The sequence below is a fragment of the Phycodurus eques genome, chromosome 10 (assembly GCF_024500275.1).
Source record: "Phycodurus eques isolate BA_2022a chromosome 10, UOR_Pequ_1.1, whole genome shotgun sequence".
Lineage (NCBI taxonomy): Eukaryota > Metazoa > Chordata > Actinopteri > Syngnathiformes > Syngnathidae > Phycodurus > Phycodurus eques.
The window spans coordinates 2,964,506-2,988,336 of record NC_084534.1 but is presented as its reverse complement, the minus strand read 5'-3'; the positions used below and the strand labels follow the sequence as shown (position 1 = coordinate 2,988,336).

Here is a 23,831-nt window from a genome sequence, read left to right as displayed (position 1 = left end):
CATGCGCCGCATGCACGGATTCACTACACTAACTGACCATGTGTAATTTGTTGGCTTGGTGATAAGCGTTCACTGTTTTCTTTACGGGCAGGGCTTGTGGTAGCTCACACCTAGTTGCAAACCCTCCAACCATGGTCTTCATGGTAACGAAAGCCATATTCTTTATTGGCCCAGCAGTACAGGGGCATGGGGTGATGAGACCCCCCCAGGAAAAAAAAAATTCAATCTGAGAATTACAAGTGGCTGTTAAATCCACTCTAAATCTTTATCCTTGTGTAGTTTGACCAAACAATGTCAAAGACATTATCAAGACACCTGTAAACTGTTTCCAATTGTGTACTAAAAGACTTACTTCCATTTTCATTTGGGAAAAAACATTTAGAACAAATCAGACCCAGCTTCCTAGAATGTTTTAAGTTCAACCTCAGAGGTTCCACTGTATCTGAAGGCCATGAAAATCACAAAAGAATGTACCCAACACATTCTTATCAATATTCTTGTTGATGACCAGCACAGGAGGTGGAGTGGGAGGGCCTGCATCAGTTGTATCGATGGTAGTAGCAGTTGTTGTAGTCGTCGTAGACATTGTAATAGTGGTCGTGGTAGTAGAAGTTGAGGTACTAATGGCTGTAGGAGCAGCAGTAGTGGGAGGAAGAGGAGCGAGAGGAGGAGGAGTAACAGTGAAATCTGAAGCCCAAGAGGCATCCGTAAGCTCAACTACAAGGGAGGAGCGGTGAAAGAACAAAGAGTTACAGACAAGGCACAAGGAATTTAACATGTATATAAACACATGACAAGGTTCATAAATGCTCGAGTGAAAACAAAGATAGTTCCTCACAAGCGACACTAAATAATCACATCTGAATTAAGTCATTTTACCTCCTATATAAAAAACACTGTGGGCCGAGTGCGATTAATTTAGGATTGAAACTTGGGTATCACTACCACCAACTGGACAAACACAAATATTACATGAGGGGAATATTTGTGTGGATGCTATGAGGAAGTGTCTGGGGGTGGTAAAAAGGTATATGTGTGGCAATGCATTGGTAGGAGTGTCTGATGTCAATGTCGAGCTAATCCGCTACTGTCTTTAAATTTATGTAGTTTGTGTTAGTGTTGTTTCTCATGTATTTCATTCATGTGATGTAGCACACAAGCACTATATCTGTCTGCCTTTACAACCTTAATTATGTTCAGTTTTGAGATGTCAAATATGTTTGCTATTGTGATTGTACTTTGCAGTGGTGAACAAATGTCCCAAATATTTTTGACTCTCTCATGTTACTGAGGTGAGCAAAATGTGAGACGCATCACTCATTATTATGCAGAACAGTTTTACACCACTGCTAACAATCACAATAATGGGCATATAGTATTCTTAAGGCCACTAAATTTGAATTGAGGCAACTGGGCAGTGACTCACACATACGGTGTCAATTAAAACAGGGCATTATTATCTTCATGATGATGATATATCCTGAGTAAGTGGTCATAATGCTGTGGAAGGTCTGTCAATATGTGAGTATATCGGCATTTCAATTTTTATTTTACCTTTGTCTAAATGTCGTTTCCTTCGAAATATTGATTGTTCCTAGAGTTTCCATCCTTGAGAATGAACTAAACATGTTTTACCTTCTTATATACAGCGGCTGAAATAAGTATTTAACACGTCACCATTTTTCTCACAAACTACACTTCCAAACGTGCTATTGACCTGAAAATTTCACGAGGTGTTGGTAACAACCAAAGTAATCCATACATACAAAGAAAGTAGAACAAATAAGCTCAGAAATTAAGTTGTGTCTAATGATGTGAAATGACACAGGGAAAAAGTATTGAACACTCCAACTGGTATCTATTTAATACTTTGTACAAAAGCCTTTGTTTGCAATGACAGCTTCAAGACTCCTCCTGTATGGAGAAACTAGTCGCACGCATTGCTCTGGTGTGATTTTGGCCCATTCCTTCACACAAACAAGGCTTCTTTTATGGACCTTGAGTTGCAGTTCTTTCCATAGATTTTCAATTGGATTTAAGTCCGGTTATAGGCTGTGCCATTCTAGCAGCTTTGTTTTTTTCCTTTGAAACCAATTGAGAGTTTCCTTGGGAGTACAGTATGCTTTTGGATAATTATCCTGCTGAAATGTCCACCCTTGTTTCATTTTCATCATCCTCGTAGATGGCAGCAGATTTTTGTCAAGAATGTACATTTGCCCATTCATCCTTCCTTCAATAATGTGAAGTTTACCAGTACCATTTGCTTAAAAGCAGCCCCACACCATCATGTTCCCACATTTCTCCTCCAAACGTGGTGTGCCTTATGGGATCCAAAGAGTTAAATTTTGCTCTCATCAGACCAGACTACATTCTCCCTGTATTTAACTGGCTTGTCCAAATGTTGTACAGCAAACTTTAAATGAGCTTTGACATGCTTTTTTTTCAGCAATGGGGTCTTGAGTTGCGGCACGGTGGGCGACTGGTTAGAACATCTGCCTCACAGTTCTGAGGACCGGTGTTCAGATACCGGCCCCGCCTGTGTGGAGTTTGCATATTCTTCCCGTGCCTGCGTGGGATTTCTCCGGGTACTCCGGTTTCCTCCCACATCCCAAAAACATACATGGTAGGTTAACTGAAGATTCTAAATTGCCCGTAGATGGGAATGTGAGTGCGAATGTTTGTTTGTTTATATGTGCCCTGCAATTGGCTGGCGACCAGTTCAGGGTGTACCCCCCCTCTCGCCCGGAGTCGGCTCGGATATCATCCACGGCCCTTGTGTTGATAAGCAGTACAGAAAATGGATGGGTCTTGCGTGGTGAGTGTGCATACATACATAAATACGTACATACATTACTCACTGTTTTCCTTGTGACAACACTACCCGCTAATTCCAGGTCTTTTTTAAGCTCTCCACAGGTGGTCCTTGGCTCTTGGACAAAACTTCTGATTACTCTTTGCACTTCTCTGTCATAAATCTTGCGAGGAACACCTGATCAAGGCAAATTTATGGTGGTATGATTGGCTTTCCACTTACGTATTATGGGCCCAACCATGCTCACTGCAACGTTCAGATGCTTAGATTTGCGCGTGTAACCATCCATCCATCCATCCATTTTCTACTGCTTATCCGGGTCGGGTCGCGGGGGCAGTAGCTTTAGCAGGGACGCCCAGACTTCCCTCTCCCCAACCTCTTCATCCAGCTCTTCCGGGGGGGATCCCGAGGCGTTCCCAGGCCAGCCGAAGGACGTAGTCAGTCCAGCGTGTCCTGGGTCGTCCCCGGGGTCTCCTCCCGGTGGGACGTGCCCGGAACACCAGGGAGGCGTCCGGGAGGCATCAGAATCAGATGCCCCAACCACCTCATCTGGCTCCTCTCGATGTGGAGGAGCAGCGGCTCTACTCTGAGATCCTCCCGAATGACCGAGCTTCTCACCCTATCTCTAAGGGAGAGCCCGGACACCCTGCGGAGGAAACTCATTTCGGCCGCTTGTATCCGGGATCTTGTTCTTTCGGTCACGACCCACAGCTCGTGACCATAGGTGAGGCTAGGAACGTAGATCGACCGCTAAATTGAGAGCTTCGCCTTTCGGCTTAGCTCCTTCTTTACCACAACGGACCGATACAAATTCTGCATCACTGCAGACGCTGTACCTATCCACCTGTCGATCTTCCGTTCCATTCTTCCCTCACTCGTGAACAAGACCCCAAGATACTTGAACTCCTCCACTTGGGGCAGAATCTCATCCCCGACCTGGAGAGGGCATGCTACCCTTTTCAGACTGTGGACCATGGTCTCAGATTTGGAGGTGCTGATTCTCAACCCAGCCGCTTCACACTCGGCTGCGAACTGCCTGTAACCAATGCCATCATTATGTTTTGCAACAATTAGTTTGCAATGGTCTTGAGACAGCTCTCTGCTCTTACCAATCATAAGATGTATCTTGACTCACACCTTGGCAATGAAACCTTTTTGTAGGCCATCAATTAGGACTGAACTAGCAGATATTAATTTGCACTGACAAGGGGCTGGATTGCTGTTTGATTATTGATAGATTTTAGATTTTTGGCTTTCCATGCCTTTTTGCACTTCCCTTTCTATGTGGTCAAATATTTTTTCCCTGTGTCATTTCACATTTTTACACACAACTTAATTTCTGATCTTATTTGTTCTACTTTCTTTGTATGTATGGATTACTTGGGTTGTTCCCAACATCTGGTGAAAGTTTTAGGTCAATAGCACCTTTGGAAGTATAATTAGTGAGAACATTTTTGACGTGTTAAATACTTATTTCAGCCGCTGTATGCAGTGGCTATGAACCATGTTTTTGTGACATAAAAAATGAGAAAAAGATAAATCATTTCAAAACTTTTTCCAACATTAACTTAACCCATAACCTGTACAACTTAATTGAAAAAAAGAAAATAAATATTTTCAGTAGGGGAAGTAAAACCGGTGGAGGAAAGTGTCAAGTGTGTTTTGTAAGAGGAGTCTCTGCTGGGATAAGGGGAAAGGTTAATAAGACAGTGGTGAGGCCAGTCCTTATGTACAGGTTAGGTCAATGTTGTTTTCTGTGTTTTGGTAGCCGACCTGACCAGTTTTCTTCCGTACCATATTTTCTCCGCTTCATGCTGATTGTCTTCACTGTGTTCCAGAGTATATTTAATGCCTTGGAAATTCTTTTGTACCCTTCTCCCGACTAATACCTCAGAATAATGAGATCACTCTGATGCTGTGGAAGCTCTCTGCGGATAATGGCTTGGCTTATTTTTCAATTGAGTTGTAAAGGTTTCAAGCCACATTAATGGTGTAAAACGTTTTGAAATGATTTATCTTGGTCGTTTTTCTTTTTTTATATCGTCAAATCCTGGCATTTGAAGAGGGGTGTGTTGACTTTTTCTATCCACTGGACATTCATGCATACATAGTTGTAGTATTGTGGATCTTTATACATCTTTGGCTGCATTTCATATGCAGTTTTGGTAAAGCCTATATCCAGAGTTCTTGAGAGTTTTGCTCAAAAACAATACCTCTTGCAGACTAAGATAAAACACTGATGCAACTACAATTGTTAAAGTTCTATTCTTGTTCTCAGGGCATTGAATCGATCGCACCTGTCCAGTTGTGATCGATTCGATACCCTGAGAATTAAAATACCTGGATGAATGGGAATATTCATTTATAGGCATGTTCTATTCTTGTTCTTGTCCACATGTGACTAATTCAAATTGGAAACCATTTCTCAAAGGTTCCAATATGAACTGCGGTTCACTCATACTGTACCTTGATGTTAAGGTCATCTACAGCCACCAAAGCTTCCATTAATAATGTTTCCATCACAAACCACTCTATTACATGATAGGTCAAAATGCCAGCATGCTTGCATAATATTTTCCAAGCATGCTCAAAAGCAATGAAGACATTGGCATGTTTGGTAGCAGATGCAACGCAGTCACAGAACTAGTTCATTCAAATGTACCATGTATGACTGAACAAGTGAATGTTTAAGGATGGCAGAGTGACATGACCTTCGAAAAAGCTCTGAACCAAAATGATCAAGCCAGTGAGTAAGTGGGCTAGGCAGTCATGTGCTGTCCACCTCAGATTCAAACATTTCACGTGTTTCCTTCCATTCCAAGCATACTCAGCAACATGCCTGTTATAAGCTGCATTTTGTGACAAACTGTGGAAAAATAGATGTTGCGACAGAATTCTAACTTGCAGCAGTTGGCAAAATTAGGAATACTGCAAGATTGTACAAAAACAGAGTACCATCAGGGATCAGTTCCAAAAAAAATCTCAAATTTCAAGGTCAACATAAAGTAAATACGGAGAGCATTCATGAAGATTCGTAATACTGTAGTTAAGCATGCATGGGTAATCAAGTAATCAACACATGAAAAATAATCAATTATTTCACACACATCTTCACAAATATTGTGTGAAATATGTAATCTGATTTCTTTTTGTGCCATACACAGTATAATAATCACTTGGGTTATGACCAATAGTAATGGTCTTATTCAATCCCTGATGGCACCTAACCACAACTCTATGCAAAGGAAAGAGATCAGAAGGCAGATCGGCAGATAGATGTTCGAGAAAACAATAAAACGCATGAACAGCAGCACAGTCCACGTCTTAATATTTTGACCAGGAGCAATGTAATTGACGTTAGCTTATTTTCATTTAATAACATTTAATAAATAATATCTAATCAAGATAATCAAGATTAATAAATTATGAAAGGGGATAACAACTGTTCTGTACACAATGGTTGACACAAGTGTTTCTTCACAATAAAGAAATGTTTTTATGTACTCTGTACTGTATTTATTCATGAATGAACTGGTACCAGCATTTCAGAGAATACATTGAACTGGAATTGTATTGACACAAAATTACTGTATTGTTAGTCCGGTGTTGGGTCCTCAGATTTGGATCCCGTGGTTACACTTTAAATTTCACGTGCTGGAAAATCTGTTCTTATATTATGTTTCATTTATTTCTAGACACAGGATATTTGGCTGAAATGTCTTATGAGACATTAACTCATACAGACAGGTTTAAAGAAATTTTTTAAACTGCAAGCACTGATCCTGCCGTGTAAAAAAAATTGTAGTGGACTGCACTGCTGCTATGTGCTCAGGTGGACAGATATAAAGTGAGACATGGAGGATGGAGGTGGGAACAGGCAGATGAGTTTTTCATTCTCTATTACCTAGACCTGTAGCATCAGTAAAGTTTTCTGCCAACAAAAAGAACAGAAGAGACAATGGACAGGAAACATGTGATGGACAGAAGATGGTGACAAGAACTATAATTTTAAAAGGTAGATAAAACAAATACATTCACGTTCACACAGTCCCCCTTATGTAGCTTGGTTTCATTTGTTCCCGTTTAAAAAGACTAGTCCCAATTGTTGGAACGACTAGTTGGAGAGGTTCTTCAGTTATGTTAGATGTTCTGGACTAGAGTCGCTTCTGGTTTATTAAATGTGATATGCATAGGCTTTTTTTCCCATAGCCTTTAACTGTAAATAAATTGGAAAATGTAAACAACATTTTCCACAAAATACCCTTTTCATGAGAAGTCAACCACCTCTAAGGTGGTCATTACTTCTGCTACCCATATTTGTCAATGGAATAAGACTTGAGCAAATCAATAATGTAAAGTAAGGTGAGTTTGTTTTATTATTAAAAGTTTATTCATGTCCGTCTTAGCAGGCATCAGTGCAACAGTTTGTCAGATCCAGGTTACAAGCATACAGGATGACTCATCTTTTGTTATTTTTTTGTTAGATTTTTTTTTTGCACAAAAAATGCCTATATCATATACTTTTTAGACAATAACAAGTAAAAGTAGTGAAAGTGATACATTTTAGCAGAATAGGTTGTTTAAAAATGGACCGTTGAAATGCCTGGAACGAAGACAGCCACGTCATCCCACATGAGGTAAGTGCTTGCAGATTCATTTCCGCATATATAAGCGGATATTGTCAGCTCCATTTGTATTTGTATTGACAAATAGCCTCTAAGGCTTTTGAAAAGAGTTCGGTTGGATGACACATATGTTTGTGTAGGGTGCATAGTAGCATTAGTGGCTGCATTGAGAGCTGTAATGGACTATGGCCATGGTTGTGCCTCATGGGGTCCTCAGTTGCCATATGTGGCTCCTCTTTAGCCACTATTCTGGGGCTCCGTGCTGGTGTCCTGTGGCTGGGGTCTGTTGTCTGCTTTTCGTGCAAACAGCTCCCTGAGATGGTGTTTCCTCACTTGGATTCACTGTGACTATTATTTTTAACCTGTGAATGTGTATGTGTGTTTGTGGGTGTGTGTTTGTGTTTGTGGCTATGTGTGTGCCCGTGTGTTTTACTAACGTCGTAATTTTTCCCAGACAATTAAATTGTGAGCCAAAATTGCCCTTCTTTTCCTACAAAACAACTTTTGTTCTCATTTATACTATTATATCATGTACAAAAACATAATTTAATGATCTTATTAATTTTAAATAAATTAATTTGGTACAGGCTCTTATTAATTCTCATTCCTGGGATGTGTAATTTGTTGACAGTACCTAATACAGAGAATAGAATCAAGTGCCGTTATTGCTGTTATTGCATATACATTTGTAGTGACAACAAACCCAGCTGTGTTTTTCTTTTTTTTTTAACTACACATGATTTAGTGTAGTTATGAGGCCAAGTACGAACATGTGAGAACTGAATGTTCGGTGAATATCAACCGTCCGGCTAACTTTCTCTCGCTCAGTTCTGACCACGCTGAGAACAAACTAATTTTAAGATTTACATCAAACTTCACAGAAAACAGGAATAACAATAGCTCATCACGTCGATATACCTATCAGCTGTGTCGAAATCCTTTGACACCAAAATCCGATAGGCCAAAATCGAGGAACATTTTGATCTTTCCAGGAAGTACAAAGAAGACTAGAAAGAAAGGTACGCATTCATCATACCTGCGTTTATAAACGCCAAGCTAACTTGTCTCATCTGCAACGAGGTTGGAGCCAGAACGTGGGTTGCGCGGAGCGGTGGTCCACCGTGGAGCAAGTGTAACTGTGGCAATCCTGCGCTGTCCAGCATACCCGGCCGGGGCTGCAATCGCATCACCGATTGGTGGCGATTGAAAATAGTATCTAATTTAGACATTTTCACACTACAGAATAGTGGATGTAAGACAGTAATTGCTCCAACAACCACATCCTTTATTTTAACTATTTTCTTCAAAGAGGGCAATTACATTCCTGGGACCGTTTGGTTACCTACCAGATAGGGCTGCACAATTAATTGAATTTGAATTATGATCGCGATTTTGGCTGTCACGATTAAATTAGCCTGATTGTCGGCGATTTTTTACATTTAAAATGCGGGTACTGCTGCATGGGAAAAGTGCTTTATTTGCAGCACTGCCCGCAACGTAGTCAGCCACCCACCTGGGGAGCGAATGTATGATTAAGGCTTTTTTTAAGGGCTGGCACTGTGCTCCGCAACCAATTTAAAAAAAAAAAAAAAAAAAAAAAAAAGCTTAAAATGGCCTTGGTGCGCAATTTAGTATTATATGAAGCTTTTATTTTGAATTTGGCCCTCTCAGCACATTGGCGGGACACTATTTGGCCCTCTCAGCACATTGGCGGGACACTATTAACAATCGTTGTAGCGGCTGCATTAACTTTAACTTTTCTGCTGGCCTGACCACAATGAAAAAAAACCCGGGGGTAAATAGAGAGGGAAGTCACAACTGTCGAGTTCTTTGCGGTTTCTGACTGTGCACGACTGACCAATGGTCAAGCAGAACAACCGAGATGTACCCTTCCTTGACAATTCACTTTATGGATGAAGATTTTGAAATGAAAAGTCGGCGCTTACAGCCTAATGTTTTTTTTTTTTTTTGTCTATGCATGAATTGTATTTGTTTCCATTAAGTTGTTATTCGTCATTGCACTTTGTAATAGCACATTTATTCAGTTAGCCCTTGGTAAAGAATAATTATTTGGGGTACATTTATATTTTTATGATTATCTATCAAGTATTCAGTCCGCCCTTGGTAAAGTAGATTTTTTTTTGGGGTACACATTATTTTTTTATGATTATCTATCATGAATTCCTATTTAAAGATTCATTTTGCACTGAAAACTGTTACATAATGTTTGTTGGAAAGTAGTGCAATAAAAACAAAGATTTTTCCCTAACATAAGGAATAATCATGATTAAAAAGCAGGATTACAGTATTGATCACAATAATTGTGATTATTATTTTGGCCATAATCGTGCAGCCCTACTAGCAGGTCTCCCCCGCTGTTTATGGGACAATACTTCCGCTGGTTAAGACAGGAGGTGAGCCATGAAACGGGACTGCCGGTGTACTATCAAAGATAAGGATTACCATTTGGTGCAGGGGGGAGGCTTTTTGGCACCACATGAACCTGCAGGGATACGGTAGATTTATGGACAAGAGAGCCACCTTGTTGACAGAAGTGACACCAGCTTTAAGTAATGGGAGGAGCCTCGTTATTCAAACCCACCCAGCGAACCAATCAAGTCGTCTTTGAGGGTACCCCCATAGATCCGAGACTTTATAAGCTTGGGATGGAGAATTTTAGGCAGGCTTTTTTCTAATCTGACATTGAAAGCAGCTGTTTTGACACGTAGGCATCTGAATAAACGAAGTAAAAGTCAGTGTCTGGAAGTCTTCATTGTTCCAGCTAATCGGAGGGTGTTGTTCGTCCGGAAGAACGACACCCAGACTCCCACGAAAACCCCTCCACAACTGAAAAGAGAAAAGTGCCTTTTTGAGGTCACACAAATTATCTTGTGAGGAGACCACAAGTATAGGGGTGGAACCTGATCAGTTAAAACTGCAAGTTTATTGGACAAGTCTGCCCCTACTGATTGGCAAGCTATGGGAATGATTCACTTCCTTGGTGAATGCATTCCTAATGTGACCGCAAACCACTCATATCCATTAGAAAAAGGAAGTTCAACAATATTTCACCCAGAATACAACACATGATGATGGCCTTGCATCATTATGACATGATTAACCTGCAGGCCAGGGAAATACATAGTGCAGCATGGCGTATGCTTTATCAGGAGCACCAACATTAAGCAATGACAAGCTCTACTGATGATGCTAAAAGTCACATGGTGACTGCTTCATTCCCAGCGTCCGATGTTATGTTGCATCAAAGTGTACAGGAGACAGAAGAAGATCCTTTGCTATAAACTGTCCCATCATATCCAAAACGGCTGGACAGTTCTACTGTGCGTGTGCAGTTATGCGTATGGCTGATTGTTTGGTGCTGAGATAAGATAGCATCTCACACTCAACGCTTCAGCATATCCATGAGGGACATCTCAGCATGGAGAAATGTAAAAGGAGAGCAAAAGAATGTACTGTACAAAGAACAGAAACAGAGCATGTTTTTCTTGCTTTCCTCAGTCTGTCCATCAGTTCTTCCGATTGAATTGCAATTGTTAGTTCGTTCAGTTATAAGTTTTGGCCTGAACCTGAAACACACTGAACAAATTTGTTTGAAAATAAATCATTTCGTAATACCCTTGTCACAGGAACTGAGAAACCAATGCACTGGTGCACCGTTATCTTTATATCTTAATGAGTTTGTCGAGTGTATGTTCAGATAACGCCAAGTGTTAAGTCTTTGATTTTGTTGTGAGCCAACCCAGACAAGACCACAGAGAAACTCTAACCTTCATTGGCAAAGAAGGGGGATTCCTCAGCAAAGATCTCCCCTGCTCCCACCTGGGTGAGCGCTGACAGGTAGAAGTTGTAGCGGGTTGATCGATCCGGAAGACGGAGTGTGAACTCTGTTACATTTGGAAGGAAAGTCTCGAGACGAGGTCGACCTTGCCTGGATCCATTGGCTAACACAGACACACACACACACGAGTGAAAGACACAATTACATAATGAAAAAGCTGCTTTACACATTCTCATTCTGAATGTCATTTCAAATTTGTAATTAATACAAATATACTGTATACTGACAAGTAAAATTTAAATATAAAAAGTAAAGAGTTAAACCTGTTTGGTATTTGAGCTGGTATCCAATCAGAAGGCCATTTGGCTCCAAAGGTTTGTCCCATTCCAGGTGAATGGAATCAAAACCTCTTCGCTTGATCCTGAAAAAACTGGGAGCATCCGGCACTACACATTCACAAACACACAGAGAAAAAAAAGATCACAACTGAAAAAAGATGCCACAATTATATGCTCAAAGTATGTCAGCAATGCAATGCATATAATATTTCAATGTTAAAGGCAGTCCAATAATTTTGGCAGTTGCAACTGGTTTTACATGCCATATTGGGTTGAAACTATATCTTTTTTTAAATGTTGCTTTAATCTGGATTCCAAACAACCACCTAATCTATGTGTAATGTATGTACCATAGGAGACAATGGATTTACACATTTGCAAAAGAAATCCTGATCCAATGTTTTTTTTTTTTCCCCCCAACTTGTACCATTTAATGTGGTAAGAAGACATTTTGTAAGTACAGTACGTATACATTATGAATTAAGCTTGATCACCTCCTTCCTTTGTGCTGAATTCAACAGTGTTGCTAGGTGGACCCTCGTAACGATTGTTGGCTGCAACCATAAACATCTTATATCGCGAGAAGGGCACGAGGTCACTGAGGATGGCAGACGGCTCAGCCACGGTGGTGTAGAAACCTTTGGTCTTGTTCTCCTTACGAAACACCAAACCAGGGACATGACTGGATTCACGCCAGTAGTACAGCTAGGAGGGACCAGATGCAGGTTTAAGAGGGATTAAAAAGTGTCAGAATAGTCTGCTCTCATTAAATTGGTGCCACGCTCACTCTGTACTCTTTGAATTCTCCCCGGACTGAGACCTGGTCGACAGGCTTCCATTGGATGTTTGCTTTGCTACTGTCCACCTTAGAAACGTGCAGCTCAGTTGGAGCACTGGTGGGTTCTGAAGATATAAAAAGGTGACACAGACAGTGAAGACTAAAAATGGTTAATTTTTATTATAGATTAGCATCTTGTGGTTATAGCCTTGTAGTTATATTGCTCCTGGCTTGAATATGGGTCATTTTCATATAATTTGATCTATAACGGTAAACACACTTGTGCGGAAAAAAATAATATTTCTCATTTAGCAATTTTTTTTTTTAATGCCATGTTGACTTTTAATGGGCAAATATCTCCAATGCTGTAACAGCCACACTTAAAAGTAATATTTTCAAAAAGTTATTGATGAGTTCAAATTTTAGGCATGCAACGTAAAGGAAATCCTTATTGACAGAGCAAATGGTTGCGGCCCACTGAAATAAACCTCTTTTTATAATGATAAAGACAAAAGTGCATGAACGGTAAAGACATTAACAGCTTCATAAAAATTGTGTGAGTTGCACAATTTACTTACCCTTTTCCCTTTAACCTCTGTAGATACAAGTGCATGATCCTAACTACTCATTAAACCCTTACACTCTTGTCTTTATACAATTGTAATAACTGTAAAGACATGCAATATGTCATGAGCTGTGCCCCGCAGTTCTTTGGTTGGAGCTTGGGTGGCCCTTTGCGCCCCTCTCGCCCTCTCTCTCTCTCCCTCCCTCTCTCTTTCTCTTCCCAGTAATCAGTAATCTCCCTCCCTCGCCCATGCACCTGTCATCAATCAGATTTCATCATCACCTGCAAAAAAGCTGCCAGATCCTGGAAACCAGTCCTAGCTATCCTTCTAACCTCCGTGTTTTTCCTTGTCCTCAATGCTCCTTCTGTTTTCCCCGCCCTGTTCACCTCTTCGACCACGTCGCCAAGCCATCCACCTGCTCACGCCACCGCCTGCCACACGTTTCCTGTCTCGACAATGCGCCAGTACGCCTCAAGGATCCATCTCCATAGCCACTTCAATAAACCTTTCACCACAAACCTCTCAGCCTCCGCTTGCTTCTGGGTCCAGTTACAATCGTAACGTGACAGAATACTTTGGCCACCGTGGACCCAGCAACCCCAGAGGCGTTAAGACAAGCACTCACCCCTCCAAGGCGCACACATAGGGGGACAGGACAAGGCTCTTCAAGAGAGCATGGAATCCTTACAATCCCTCATGCAACAAGTCTCCCTCCTTTCTTTGAAATTGCAATCTGACCACCCTCCTGTAAGTACTCCTTCTGAGCCCACAGCCTCTGAGCCACCGCGCCTCCCGTACAAAGAGGCTCATGTTCCTCCGCCCGAGCCCTAACTCTGGTGTCGCGGACATCCTCCCCGCAAACGGAGGTGACACAGTGGCTCCCCACGGTTTGATAAACTGCAGCCTTCGAAGCCGCCCTCCTGTGAGACTCCCACAATAAGACGCTTTGGGCCCGAAAGTAATTAGCAGGTCCCCTTGAAACCTTGGTGTACAGTCATCAAAGAGTCCTTTCTTCTTTCTCTGAACACTCACAACAGGCCAAAAGGGACCGATCGACGATGGAATGCAAATACAGCAACAAACTATTTGCTCAATATCCAAACGTGCGCCACCCGCAGGCGTCAAGAGGAACTGCAAAGTCAACCGGGCGGACTCTCATTTGATGTTTAACCAAGGAAAAATTTATTTTTTGATATTTCACGAACTCTGCAGAATTATTCCAAATGTATGCCTTGATGTCTGTGTCATTGTGTCAACTTTACAAATGCAGCTGTGAGATTCTGAGAATTGTTTGTCTTGATTTGACTCCCAGCAGCATGAAATATGACTTGAATCATAAGCAGTTGATATGCCAAAACTAAAGTATAAACATGCCAGGTGCTTGACCTGTGAGTAAAGAGAGTACCAAGTTGAGTTTATTTTATAAACTATATGATTTTTAACCCATTTTATCAAATTTGTAGACAAGATTCAAGCTGATGGGTGCGATCTTCTCCGTCCCTCTTCGACACGTCCCTGGGGTACTTAACCCTGGCGCTTGTGTGTTTCTCTCTCGTGTTTTTTCTCTCCACTTGTCTTGCTGGCCGTGGGCCACCCCTCCCCCTTTTGCCCTTTCTTTATTCGGGCACACAGCTCGGTAACCACGAAAGTCGGGACAGAACAGACTTGGGTTCCCAGCCTAACCGTGGGCCACCCCTCGGCAATAAGAGCACCTACTACGAAGGTACCCGGTACGCTTCCAGCCAAGCGGGATTGCTCTGAAATTGCCAGCGAGGCACACAAAAAAAAAAAAGGCAGGAAGAGAGACGATCCGGTTCGCCCAAGAAGGCAATAACATTTCCACCTACCAGCTTGAGCCTACGGTCGTGAGTAGACGCAGCAAAACCTTTGCCAGACTACAACATTAGTGCCTAATAATTTCAGGGAAATTACTAGCTTCAGACAAAATCTCAACTTTGTCCTCTCTCTCTCGCTCGTCCGCACGCTCACGTTTCGAACTTTAGTCCAACACACGATGTTCTATTTCTCTTTTCTTAAGCCTATTTTCCTTCTTTTTACCATTATGAGTGTTATTTTCTTTCTTTAGTTAGACCCTTGGCGGCATGGTGGACGACTGGTTAGAGCGTTTGCCTCAGAGCTCTGAGGACCGGGGTTGGACCACTGCGATGACCAGGTACCACCTGTTACTAAAATCAGACCAGAACCCAGTTCGACAATTAGACCCCGACAGTCTCGGACCATGACTCCAGCGACCTATCAAACAAAAAAGACAAACAGCCATTTTGGCACCTTCTAGGTAAGCTCACCGTTAATGACATGTCTGGGAAATCTTACTTGAAAACCACACTTGAACGTATGTTCCAATATTACCGACTCGTGGATACTGCAGCAGACATCACGGTCATGTCCGAGGACGTGTTCGACTTACTGCGTGACAAATTACAGCAAGAAAGCCGTACACTGAACCTGCAACACTGCGAAATGACAATTCGCCCCCCAATTAAATTCGCTTGTGTGGTTACATTGGACATTAGGGCCACGTTCCATAATTCATCATGTGTTCGTGTCACCTGTCAAGTCGGTAACTTTGCTCATTGGACAAGATCTGCTAAGTCGTTTCATGCCATTAATTGATTATATTAGGCGTGAGATTTATGCGCAGGTGCGACGACCAGAACACACGAGAGAATCCTCCCAGTGCCACGCTCTGTGCTTCCTGGATGCGCCGCCTCTCTCAAAATCACAGCAGATGACAGCTTGACAAAAGGGGGGTGCACACCGGTAACGCTGAAGATGTCCACCAGTGGTCGCTCTCGCGACACCGACCATTCTTCCAAGCTTTTAAGACCACAGGACCCTTTGGTGAGAGGCAAAACTGCGCCCTCTGAGTCGCACAACATCATTGGTCCACCTATTCAGCTGTCACGCTAACCTTGATTGTGTCTTTCTTGAATAGCTGGCCATCACTCTCAGTGGCCTCTAAATCATTGTACTTTTTTCGTGGTTTTCACACACGCATGGCTTCAACGGCACAGGACATGTGTACGTTGTCTCTTATCAGAGACCTCAGACTTCCTGTGCACTGGTTCCCTACACCTTGCAAACTGCACCTCCGTGCTATTTCGCCCACCCCTCCCACCCAATGCCGGGGACCCGACTATTCTGGTGCTCCTGCAATGACCATTTGTGATGTGCAATTCCTTCCATGCTGGGTCCCAGCCTTCCTCTTCTCCACTGCGTTATTCGTGATGTCGACTGCTTTTCCTTTAATCTTTCCGTGACTTGGCTTGGCGGCCACCCTTTCAATTCTTCCTTCCTGCGCGCTGCGCAAGCTTAACTCTGGTTCCTCCTTGGTTTTGCACCTGCTCATTTGCCTTATCGTGGACTTTTGTTACTGCGCCTCCATGGAGCTCACTTCTCAGCCTCTCGGAGCGAAAGGGGGGGGGGTCACACAGCGTCACACGTCTGTGCCCGAGGAAAGACTTCACACCTGCCCCCAGCTGGTCTGCTGCATCCCTTGCCTATCCCGAGCCGCCCTTGGTCCCACATCGCCTTGGACTTTATTACCGGCCTACCCCCCTCTGAAGGTAACTATCATTTTTATTATTATCGTTTTTCCAAATACATCCATTGCATACCCCTCCCCAAGCTACTATCTGCCTTTGATTGAAACTGCTAACCTCCTTGTCCAACATGTCTTCAAAGTCCATGGAATCCCCATCGATATCGTCTCGGACCGAGGTCCTCAGTTCTCCTCCCTTTTCTGGAAGGAGTTCTGTAAAGCGATGGGCACAGCAGCCAGCTTGTCTTCGGGATACCATCCACAGACCAATAGCCAGACGGCAACGCGGGCAAATCAGTCCCTGGAATCGGCCCTTCGCTGCGTTGCTGCACGCAACCCGACCTCCTGGAACTCATTCCTCCCATGGATTGAGTACGCCCACAACTCCCTCATCAGCTCCGCTACTGGTATGTCTCATGGCCTGCTACGGTTTCAAACCGCTATTATTCAGAACAGGAGCAGGCGGTGGTGGTTCCCACGGTAAGGGATCACCTTAAGAGGATCCAGGCCGTGTGGAAAGACGTCAGTGCGGCCTTAACCCGGTTCACAGAGAGAAACAAACGTCTCGCGGACCTTCGTCGCTCTCCGTCAGTCCGTTTGGCTTTCGTCCCGTGACCTCCCACTCCAGAAGGAATCCCGCAAACTCATTCCGTGATTTATTGGTCCATTCCCGATTACGGAAAATCAACAATCCCACATCTGTTCAACTGAAACTTCCGCAATCACTGAAAATTTATCCAACGTTCCATGTGTCACTACTCAAGCCTGCCCTCCGCCCCTCCGCGTTATTGCCAACCATCCGGCCTTCACGGTTTTGCACATCCTTGATGTGAGGCCCAGGGGGAGGGGTTACCAGTTTCTGGTAGACTGGGAGGGGTATGGTCCGGAGGAACGCTCCTGGACTTCCCGTAAACTGATCCTTGACGACTCCCTCATTATGGCCTTTTACGCGGCTCACCCAGAGAAACCGGGCAGGACGCCAGGAGGTGTTTGTTGAGAGGGGGGTACTGTCATTAGCTGTGCCCCGCAGTTCTTTTGTTGGAGCTTAGGTGGCGCTTTGTGCCCCTCTCGTCCTCTCTCTCTTCCCAGTAATCAGCACCACCTTGGCCACACACCTGTCATCAATCAGCCTTCATCATCACCTGCATAAAACCCTCGCCAGAGTATTAACGTTCTCCCGTGGTACACCGGCTCTTTAACCAACACGTAAGCTGCGCCAGTCCTCGCTATCCTTCTGTCCTCCGTGTTTTTCCTTGTCCTCAGTGCTCCTTCCGTGTTCCCCGCCGTTTTGACCTCTTCCACCACGCTGCCAAGCCATCCACCTGCTCACGCCACAGCCTGCCACTCGTTCCCTGTCTCGACAACCCGCCAGTACGCCTCAAAGATCCCTCTCCATATCCTCTTCAATAAACCTTTCACCACAAACCTCTCAGAACCTCCACTTGCTTCTGGGTCCAGTTAAAACCGTATCGTGACACAATAGTTCAGACACTTTCACAAATTCATATCTATTCATTCATATCTAAGAAATAACACCGTTTATTTTACTCTCTGCTATTGTGTGAATGCAAAATGGCTGGCTCATCCTGGTACTTTAGCTCACAGATCCCTCTGGTGTATTGCAACAACATAATAAGGCTCTTTCCAGTGGCATTAACCATAAAGAAAGTTTGAGTGACAAAGACTGACCATTTGTAAAAGACGCAAAAAAAATAACTCTGAAGACGCTAAGATGCATTTGTGTTAGTTTTCATGGAAAAAGCATATAAAGCAATAGGGGGAAAAAATCCTATATATCCAAAAATGTAATTAGCATCTTCAGAAACTTGTTGCAAATAGTAAAACTTCAGTTGGGAAAACTAACAGCAAAGACATTTTGGCATTACAAAGTTTGAAAAATATTACTTTAGAATATTTTTTTCTTAGGAACAATCATTAATGTTTGAATGATAACAACTGCCAATAATTCAAATACTCTCATCAGTAAAATTGACTTTTAAAAGGAAATTCAGTTGGCCATGTCTTTACTGTTTATTGATCAAATATATGAAACTGACCCATTTAATTTGTTTTTATATATAAACATCAAAGTACTTCTCAAATACATACACATGAAATTATAACAAATGGAATAAAAATACACATTTAGTATAAAATAAAACAAAAGTTCGACAGAAAGACTTAAAGTTACCCCAAAAGATTACTCTGAGTTGGGACTAAGTGTGCATCTACTTACTGTCTTCTCCTGAGTATCCAATTACCACATTAGACTCTGGTCCTGCTCCAAGCTCATTCCTGGCCTGGATTTTGATCTCATAGGGCACATAGGTTTCTGTGTTGCGAACAACATGTTTGAGTCCTATAATGGTCACATTGTTCCACTCGCCATCAGAATCTTTTCGTCTCCACCACACGCAGTAGTGCAGATTAGGACCGTTTTTCTCCAGATCAAGCAGGGGCTGAAGAAATAAACCAAAATGCAGTGACTGGAAAGTAGATGCCTGTTTTTGTAAATATCTTCAAGATCCTGGAATGAATAATAACACTAGGGAACACCATTTTTGTTAGGTCTGACAGCTGTTTTTAACTCATTTTTGGGTGTGGAATCCAAAACGGATCTCAGTTTTTCTCTATCACGTCAAGTTTTTGAACAAAGTGAGAACAAAGTGGAACAAAGGAAATATATACCTATGTAAATAAAACACTATGATGGAATCGTTACAAGCTTTGAAAACTTAAAAAACAGCATAAAACGAAATAGAACTTACAAAAGTATTCCCATGGTTACAAGGTTAAGAGAAAAAGCAGTACAATTTCTCTTAATTCCTACTATGCTAGCTTTCTCTTTGCCGATATTGATAGTACTGACCTATTGGGAGCTGTACACACACATCACCGCACTGTCTCAATTGTGACTGCACAAACAAGTTGCCACGGAGCTGTAGATGAGTCCAATCGTAATGAGCTGGCAAGTCTTACTACAGCTAATCAGTGGAATTTTGCTTATCTGGAGTGTAAGCTGTGGAGAAAAAAACTCGACATGCTAAAAAAAAAAACATACTAGAATTTTGGAATCAGGATGCCAATTTTAGTTTTAATCAGCATAAAAATCTAACTCAACAGAATGTTTTATAAACATTGTTCCCGAGTGTATAATCAGTGTTGGGCAACCAATGGAAAAGGTAGCGAGCTAAGCCACAAGCTATTCTATATTAAATGAATCTTAACTACACTGAAGCTATATAACATAAATGGCTAAACTAAATCAAAGCTTTTTTTTATATCAAAGCAAATTTTCTACTGTAATTGTACCATCGTGGAATGAACACTTAATTCTACAATGTTTGGATAGTCATGCTTCATACTAGCAATGCAATATCAATGTCCCAGATTAATGCATTGACAGCAGCTGTGATACGCGCACACTAACAGTATGGCAAGTGAGGAGGGACACTCTTGGAAAGGAGGATCAAGATATTTAAATGTCAAGCATTGGCATTAGTATGGGGAATTTGCAGCCTCTGGTGGAGTTCCCTCGAGACTTGTCTTACAATTGCGCTCCTGCTTCCTGTTACACTATATCAATATTTATTTCAAGTTTTAAGTCTCATTGTACCTCTGCTATTTATTTCTGTTGACTGAGAGACTAGAAGTTGTTTTGTTTTTGTTTTTTTAGGTTTTATTGCATGTGCTTTATATTTTATTAATCTTAGTCCGAGCCAGTTCTCAGCGGGTACACACCCTGTGCATACATACCCGTAGCAAGACATATTTATTTAAACACATTGTATATTTTTTCATGCCTTGCATTCTGTATATACCTGTACTTATAGATAGATACAGTATTTTCACTCGTTATTGTCTAAAAAAACATCCAGACTCTCAATCATGAGGCATAATGCCATGGCTGCCACAGCGTGACGGAAGAGGCGGAGTTTTACAACACTTTTCAGACAGTGGAACTTTCCAGATCGTTAATAGATTTGCTCTAAAGCTATCTTCAACACTTAAATTTGCTTAAAATTTGTAAAATTGACAGATGATGTGGGGACAGACCAATAGTTTAGCACCTGCAAAATCCATCACTCTTTACATTCTAAGTTGACAGTTCAATGGCGCGCTCTGGGAGCAGGCAGTTCTTTAGTGGCGCTTCGACATCACTTTGGGTCTGCATCTGATAATGATTTTGCTTGATCAATTATTATGTTGCACTTTGTCACCGATTCTGTTCATAACTTTTATGGACAGAATTTCTAGGCGCAGCCGAGGCGTAGAGGGGGTCCGGTTTGGTGGCCTTGCATCTCTGCTTTTTGCAGATGATGTGGTTCTGTTGGCTTCATCAAGCCGTGAGCTCCAACTCTCACTGGAGCAGTTCGCAGCCGAGTGTGAAGCGGCTGGGATGAGAATCAGCACCTCCAAATCTGAGACCATGGTCCTCAGTCGGAAAAGGGTGGCGTGCCCTCTCCAGGTCGGGGATGAGATCCTGCCCCAAGTGGAGGAGTTCAAGTATCTTGGGGTCTTGTTCACGAGTGAGGGAAGAATGGAACGGGAGATCGACAGGCGGATCAGTGCAGCGTCTGCAGTGATGCGGACTTTGTATCGATCCGTTGTGGTAAAGAAGGAGCTAAGCCGAAAGGCGAAGCTCTCGATTTACCGGTCGATCTACGTTCCTACCCTCACCTATGGTCACGAGCTGTAGGTCGTGACCGAAAGAACAAGATCCGGGATACAAGCGGCCGAAATGAGTTTCCTTCGCAGGATGTCCGGGCTCTCCCTTAGAGATAGGGTGAGAAGCACAGTCATCCGGGAGGATCTCAGAGCAGAGCCACTGCTCCTTCACATCGATAGGAGCCAGATGAGGTGGCTGGGGCATCTGATTCGGACGCCCCCTGGACGCCTCTCTGGTGAGGTGCTGCGGGCACGTCCCACCCGGAGGAGACCCCGGGGACGACCCAGGACACGCTGGAGAGACTACATCCTTCGGCTGGCCTGGGAACGCCTCGGGATCCCCCCGGAAGAGCTGGATGAAGTGACTGGGGAGAGGGAAGTCTGGGCATCCCTGCTAAAGCTACTGCCTCCGCGACCCGACCACGGATAAGCGGTAGAAAATGGATGGATGGATGGAATTATTATGTTCAATTCTTATTCAACGAACGCTAATCTTAGAGTACTGTGTTTTGACTAGTGCTGGCACATACAATGTATTCTTGCTGTAAATTTTGGGAGCTTTAGTTCCCCTTTTACTTCGGGAAATACCTGACTGTGTCCTTAAATTCGTGTTGGTTGCCTTGGATGTTAACAGGAGCTTCTTTTTGGGTTTGCACAGTAAACACACCCAACACAGTGTTCTGTGAGGACTGAATAAGTTATGGCCATGAGGACTGACGAAATGTACACACCTCATCTGCCATTGTCGTCTGTTGTGCTGCATTATCAGACAATTAATTCACAGGCATCTTTTTATACAGTGGGTACGGAAAGTATTCAGACCCCGTTAAATTGTTCACTCTGTTATATTGCAGCCTTTTGCTAAAATCATTTAAGTTATTTTTTTTCCTCATTAATGTACACACAGCACCCCCATATTGACAGAAAAAAACAGAATTGATTTATTAAAAAAGAAAAACTGAAAATATCACAAAGCCAGAAGTATTCAGACCCTTTGCTGTGATACTCATATATTTAACTCGGGTGGTGGCCATTTGTTATGATCATCCTTGAGATGGTTCTACACCTTCATTGGAGTGCAGCTGTGCTTGATTATACTGATTGGACTTGATTAGGAAAGCCACACACCTGTCTATATAAGACCTTACAGCTCACAGTGCATGTCAGAGCAAATGAGAATCATGAGGTCAAAGGAACTGCCTGAAGAGACAGAATTGTGGCAAGGCACAGATCTGGCCAAGGTTACAAAAAAGGTTCTGCTGCCCTTAAGGTTCCTAAGAGCACAGTGGCCTCCGTAATCCTTAAATGGAAGACGTTTGGGATGACCACAACCCTTCCTAGAGCTGACCGTCTGGCCAAACTGAGCAATTGGGGGAGAAGAGCCTTGGTGAGAGAGGTAAAGAAGAACCCAAAGATCACGGTGGCTGAGCTCCAGAGATGCAGTCGGGAGATGGGAGAAAGTTCTAGAAAGTCAACCATCACTGCAGCCCTCCACCAGTTGGGGCTTTATGGCAGAGTGGCCCGACGGAAAGCCTCTCCTCGGTGCAAGACACATGAAAGCCCACATGGAGTTTGCTAAAAAAAACACCTGAAGGACTCCAAGATGGTGAGAAATAAGATTCTCTGGTCAGATGAGACCAAGATAGAACTTTTTGGCCTTAATTCTAAGCGGTATGTGTGTGGGGACTGTCCAATACAGTCCCAACAGTGAAGCATGGTGGTGGCAGCATCATACTGTGGGGGTGTTTTTCAGCTGAATGGACAGGATTGACAGGTTGCAATCGAAGGAAAGATGAATGAGGCCAAATACTGGGATATCCTGGACGAAAACCTTCTCCAGAGTGCTCAGGACCTCAGACTGGGCCGAAGGTTCACCTTCCAACAAAAGAATGACCCTAAGCACACAGCTAAAATAACATGGCTGCAGAACAACTCCATGACTGTTCTTGAATGGTCCAGCCAGAGCCCTGACTTAAACCCAATTGAGCATCTCTGGAGAGACCTGAAAATGGCTGTCCACCAACGTTCACAATCCAACCAGACAGAACTGGAGAGGATCTGCAAGGAGGAATGGCAGAAGATCACCAAATCCAGATGTGAAAAACATCATCATTCCCAAAAAGACTCATAGCTGTATTAGCTGTAAAAGGGTTCTTCTACTAAACACTGAGCAAAGGGTCTGAATACTTATAGCTGTGTGATATTTCAGTTTTTCTTTTTTAATAAATCTTCAAAAATTTCAAATTTTTTTTGTTCTGTCAATATGGGGTGCTGTGTGTACATTAATGAGGAGGAAAATAAACTTAAATTATTTTCGCAAATGGCTGCAATAAAACAAAGCGCGAAAAATTTAAGGGAGTCTGAATACTTTCCGTACCCACTGTACACCGAGTAGAGCAGGCATCAGCAGGAGGATAGGTACTTGACGTCAAACAGAAGAGATTCATTTAAGGTTTAAAACTGCCGAGGGAAATGTAGCTTCTGCGGAGGCTACTGTGGTATATTATCATGAAAGTAGCTAAGCTACTTAAACTCTATTTGATGTTGAAAATTGCAACATTACGAACACACTACTGAGAAATGTAGTTTATCTAGGAACACCACTGTTTACATCGCCACTGTCCAACACTTAAAAAGACACTATTCAAAACCGCAAATAATATTTTGATATGTTACGGATGGA

At 42.7% G+C, this 23,831-nt stretch overlaps 1 protein-coding gene across 26 annotated transcripts in view; it reads right to left on the bottom strand.

The window, feature by feature from the left end:
- nfasca (neurofascin homolog (chicken) a) overlaps positions 1–23,831 on the bottom strand; it is a 195,673-nt gene that overhangs the window by 22,907 nt on the left and 148,935 nt on the right. For 17 of the 26 annotated variants that reach the window (XR_009769281.1, XR_009769284.1, XR_009769285.1 and 14 more), the window contains 7 exons: positions 18,717–18,939; positions 12,362–12,477; positions 12,069–12,279; positions 11,560–11,682; positions 11,226–11,399; positions 6,717–6,743; positions 475–717 (listed from right to left, as the gene is read on the bottom strand). Coding sequence is in view for 20 of the 26 variants with exons in the window: in XM_061686998.1 (XP_061542982.1) it covers positions 475–717; positions 6,717–6,743; positions 11,226–11,399; positions 11,560–11,682; positions 12,069–12,279; positions 12,362–12,477; positions 18,717–18,939 (1,117 nt within the window). In the remaining 6 variants the exon portion in view is untranslated. The remainder of the gene's footprint in view (positions 1–474; positions 718–6,716; positions 6,744–11,225; positions 11,400–11,559; positions 11,683–12,068; positions 12,280–12,361; positions 12,478–18,716; positions 18,940–23,831) is intronic. The other 9 variants (XM_061687011.1, XM_061687013.1, XM_061687014.1 and 6 more) reach the window with 3 other exon arrangements.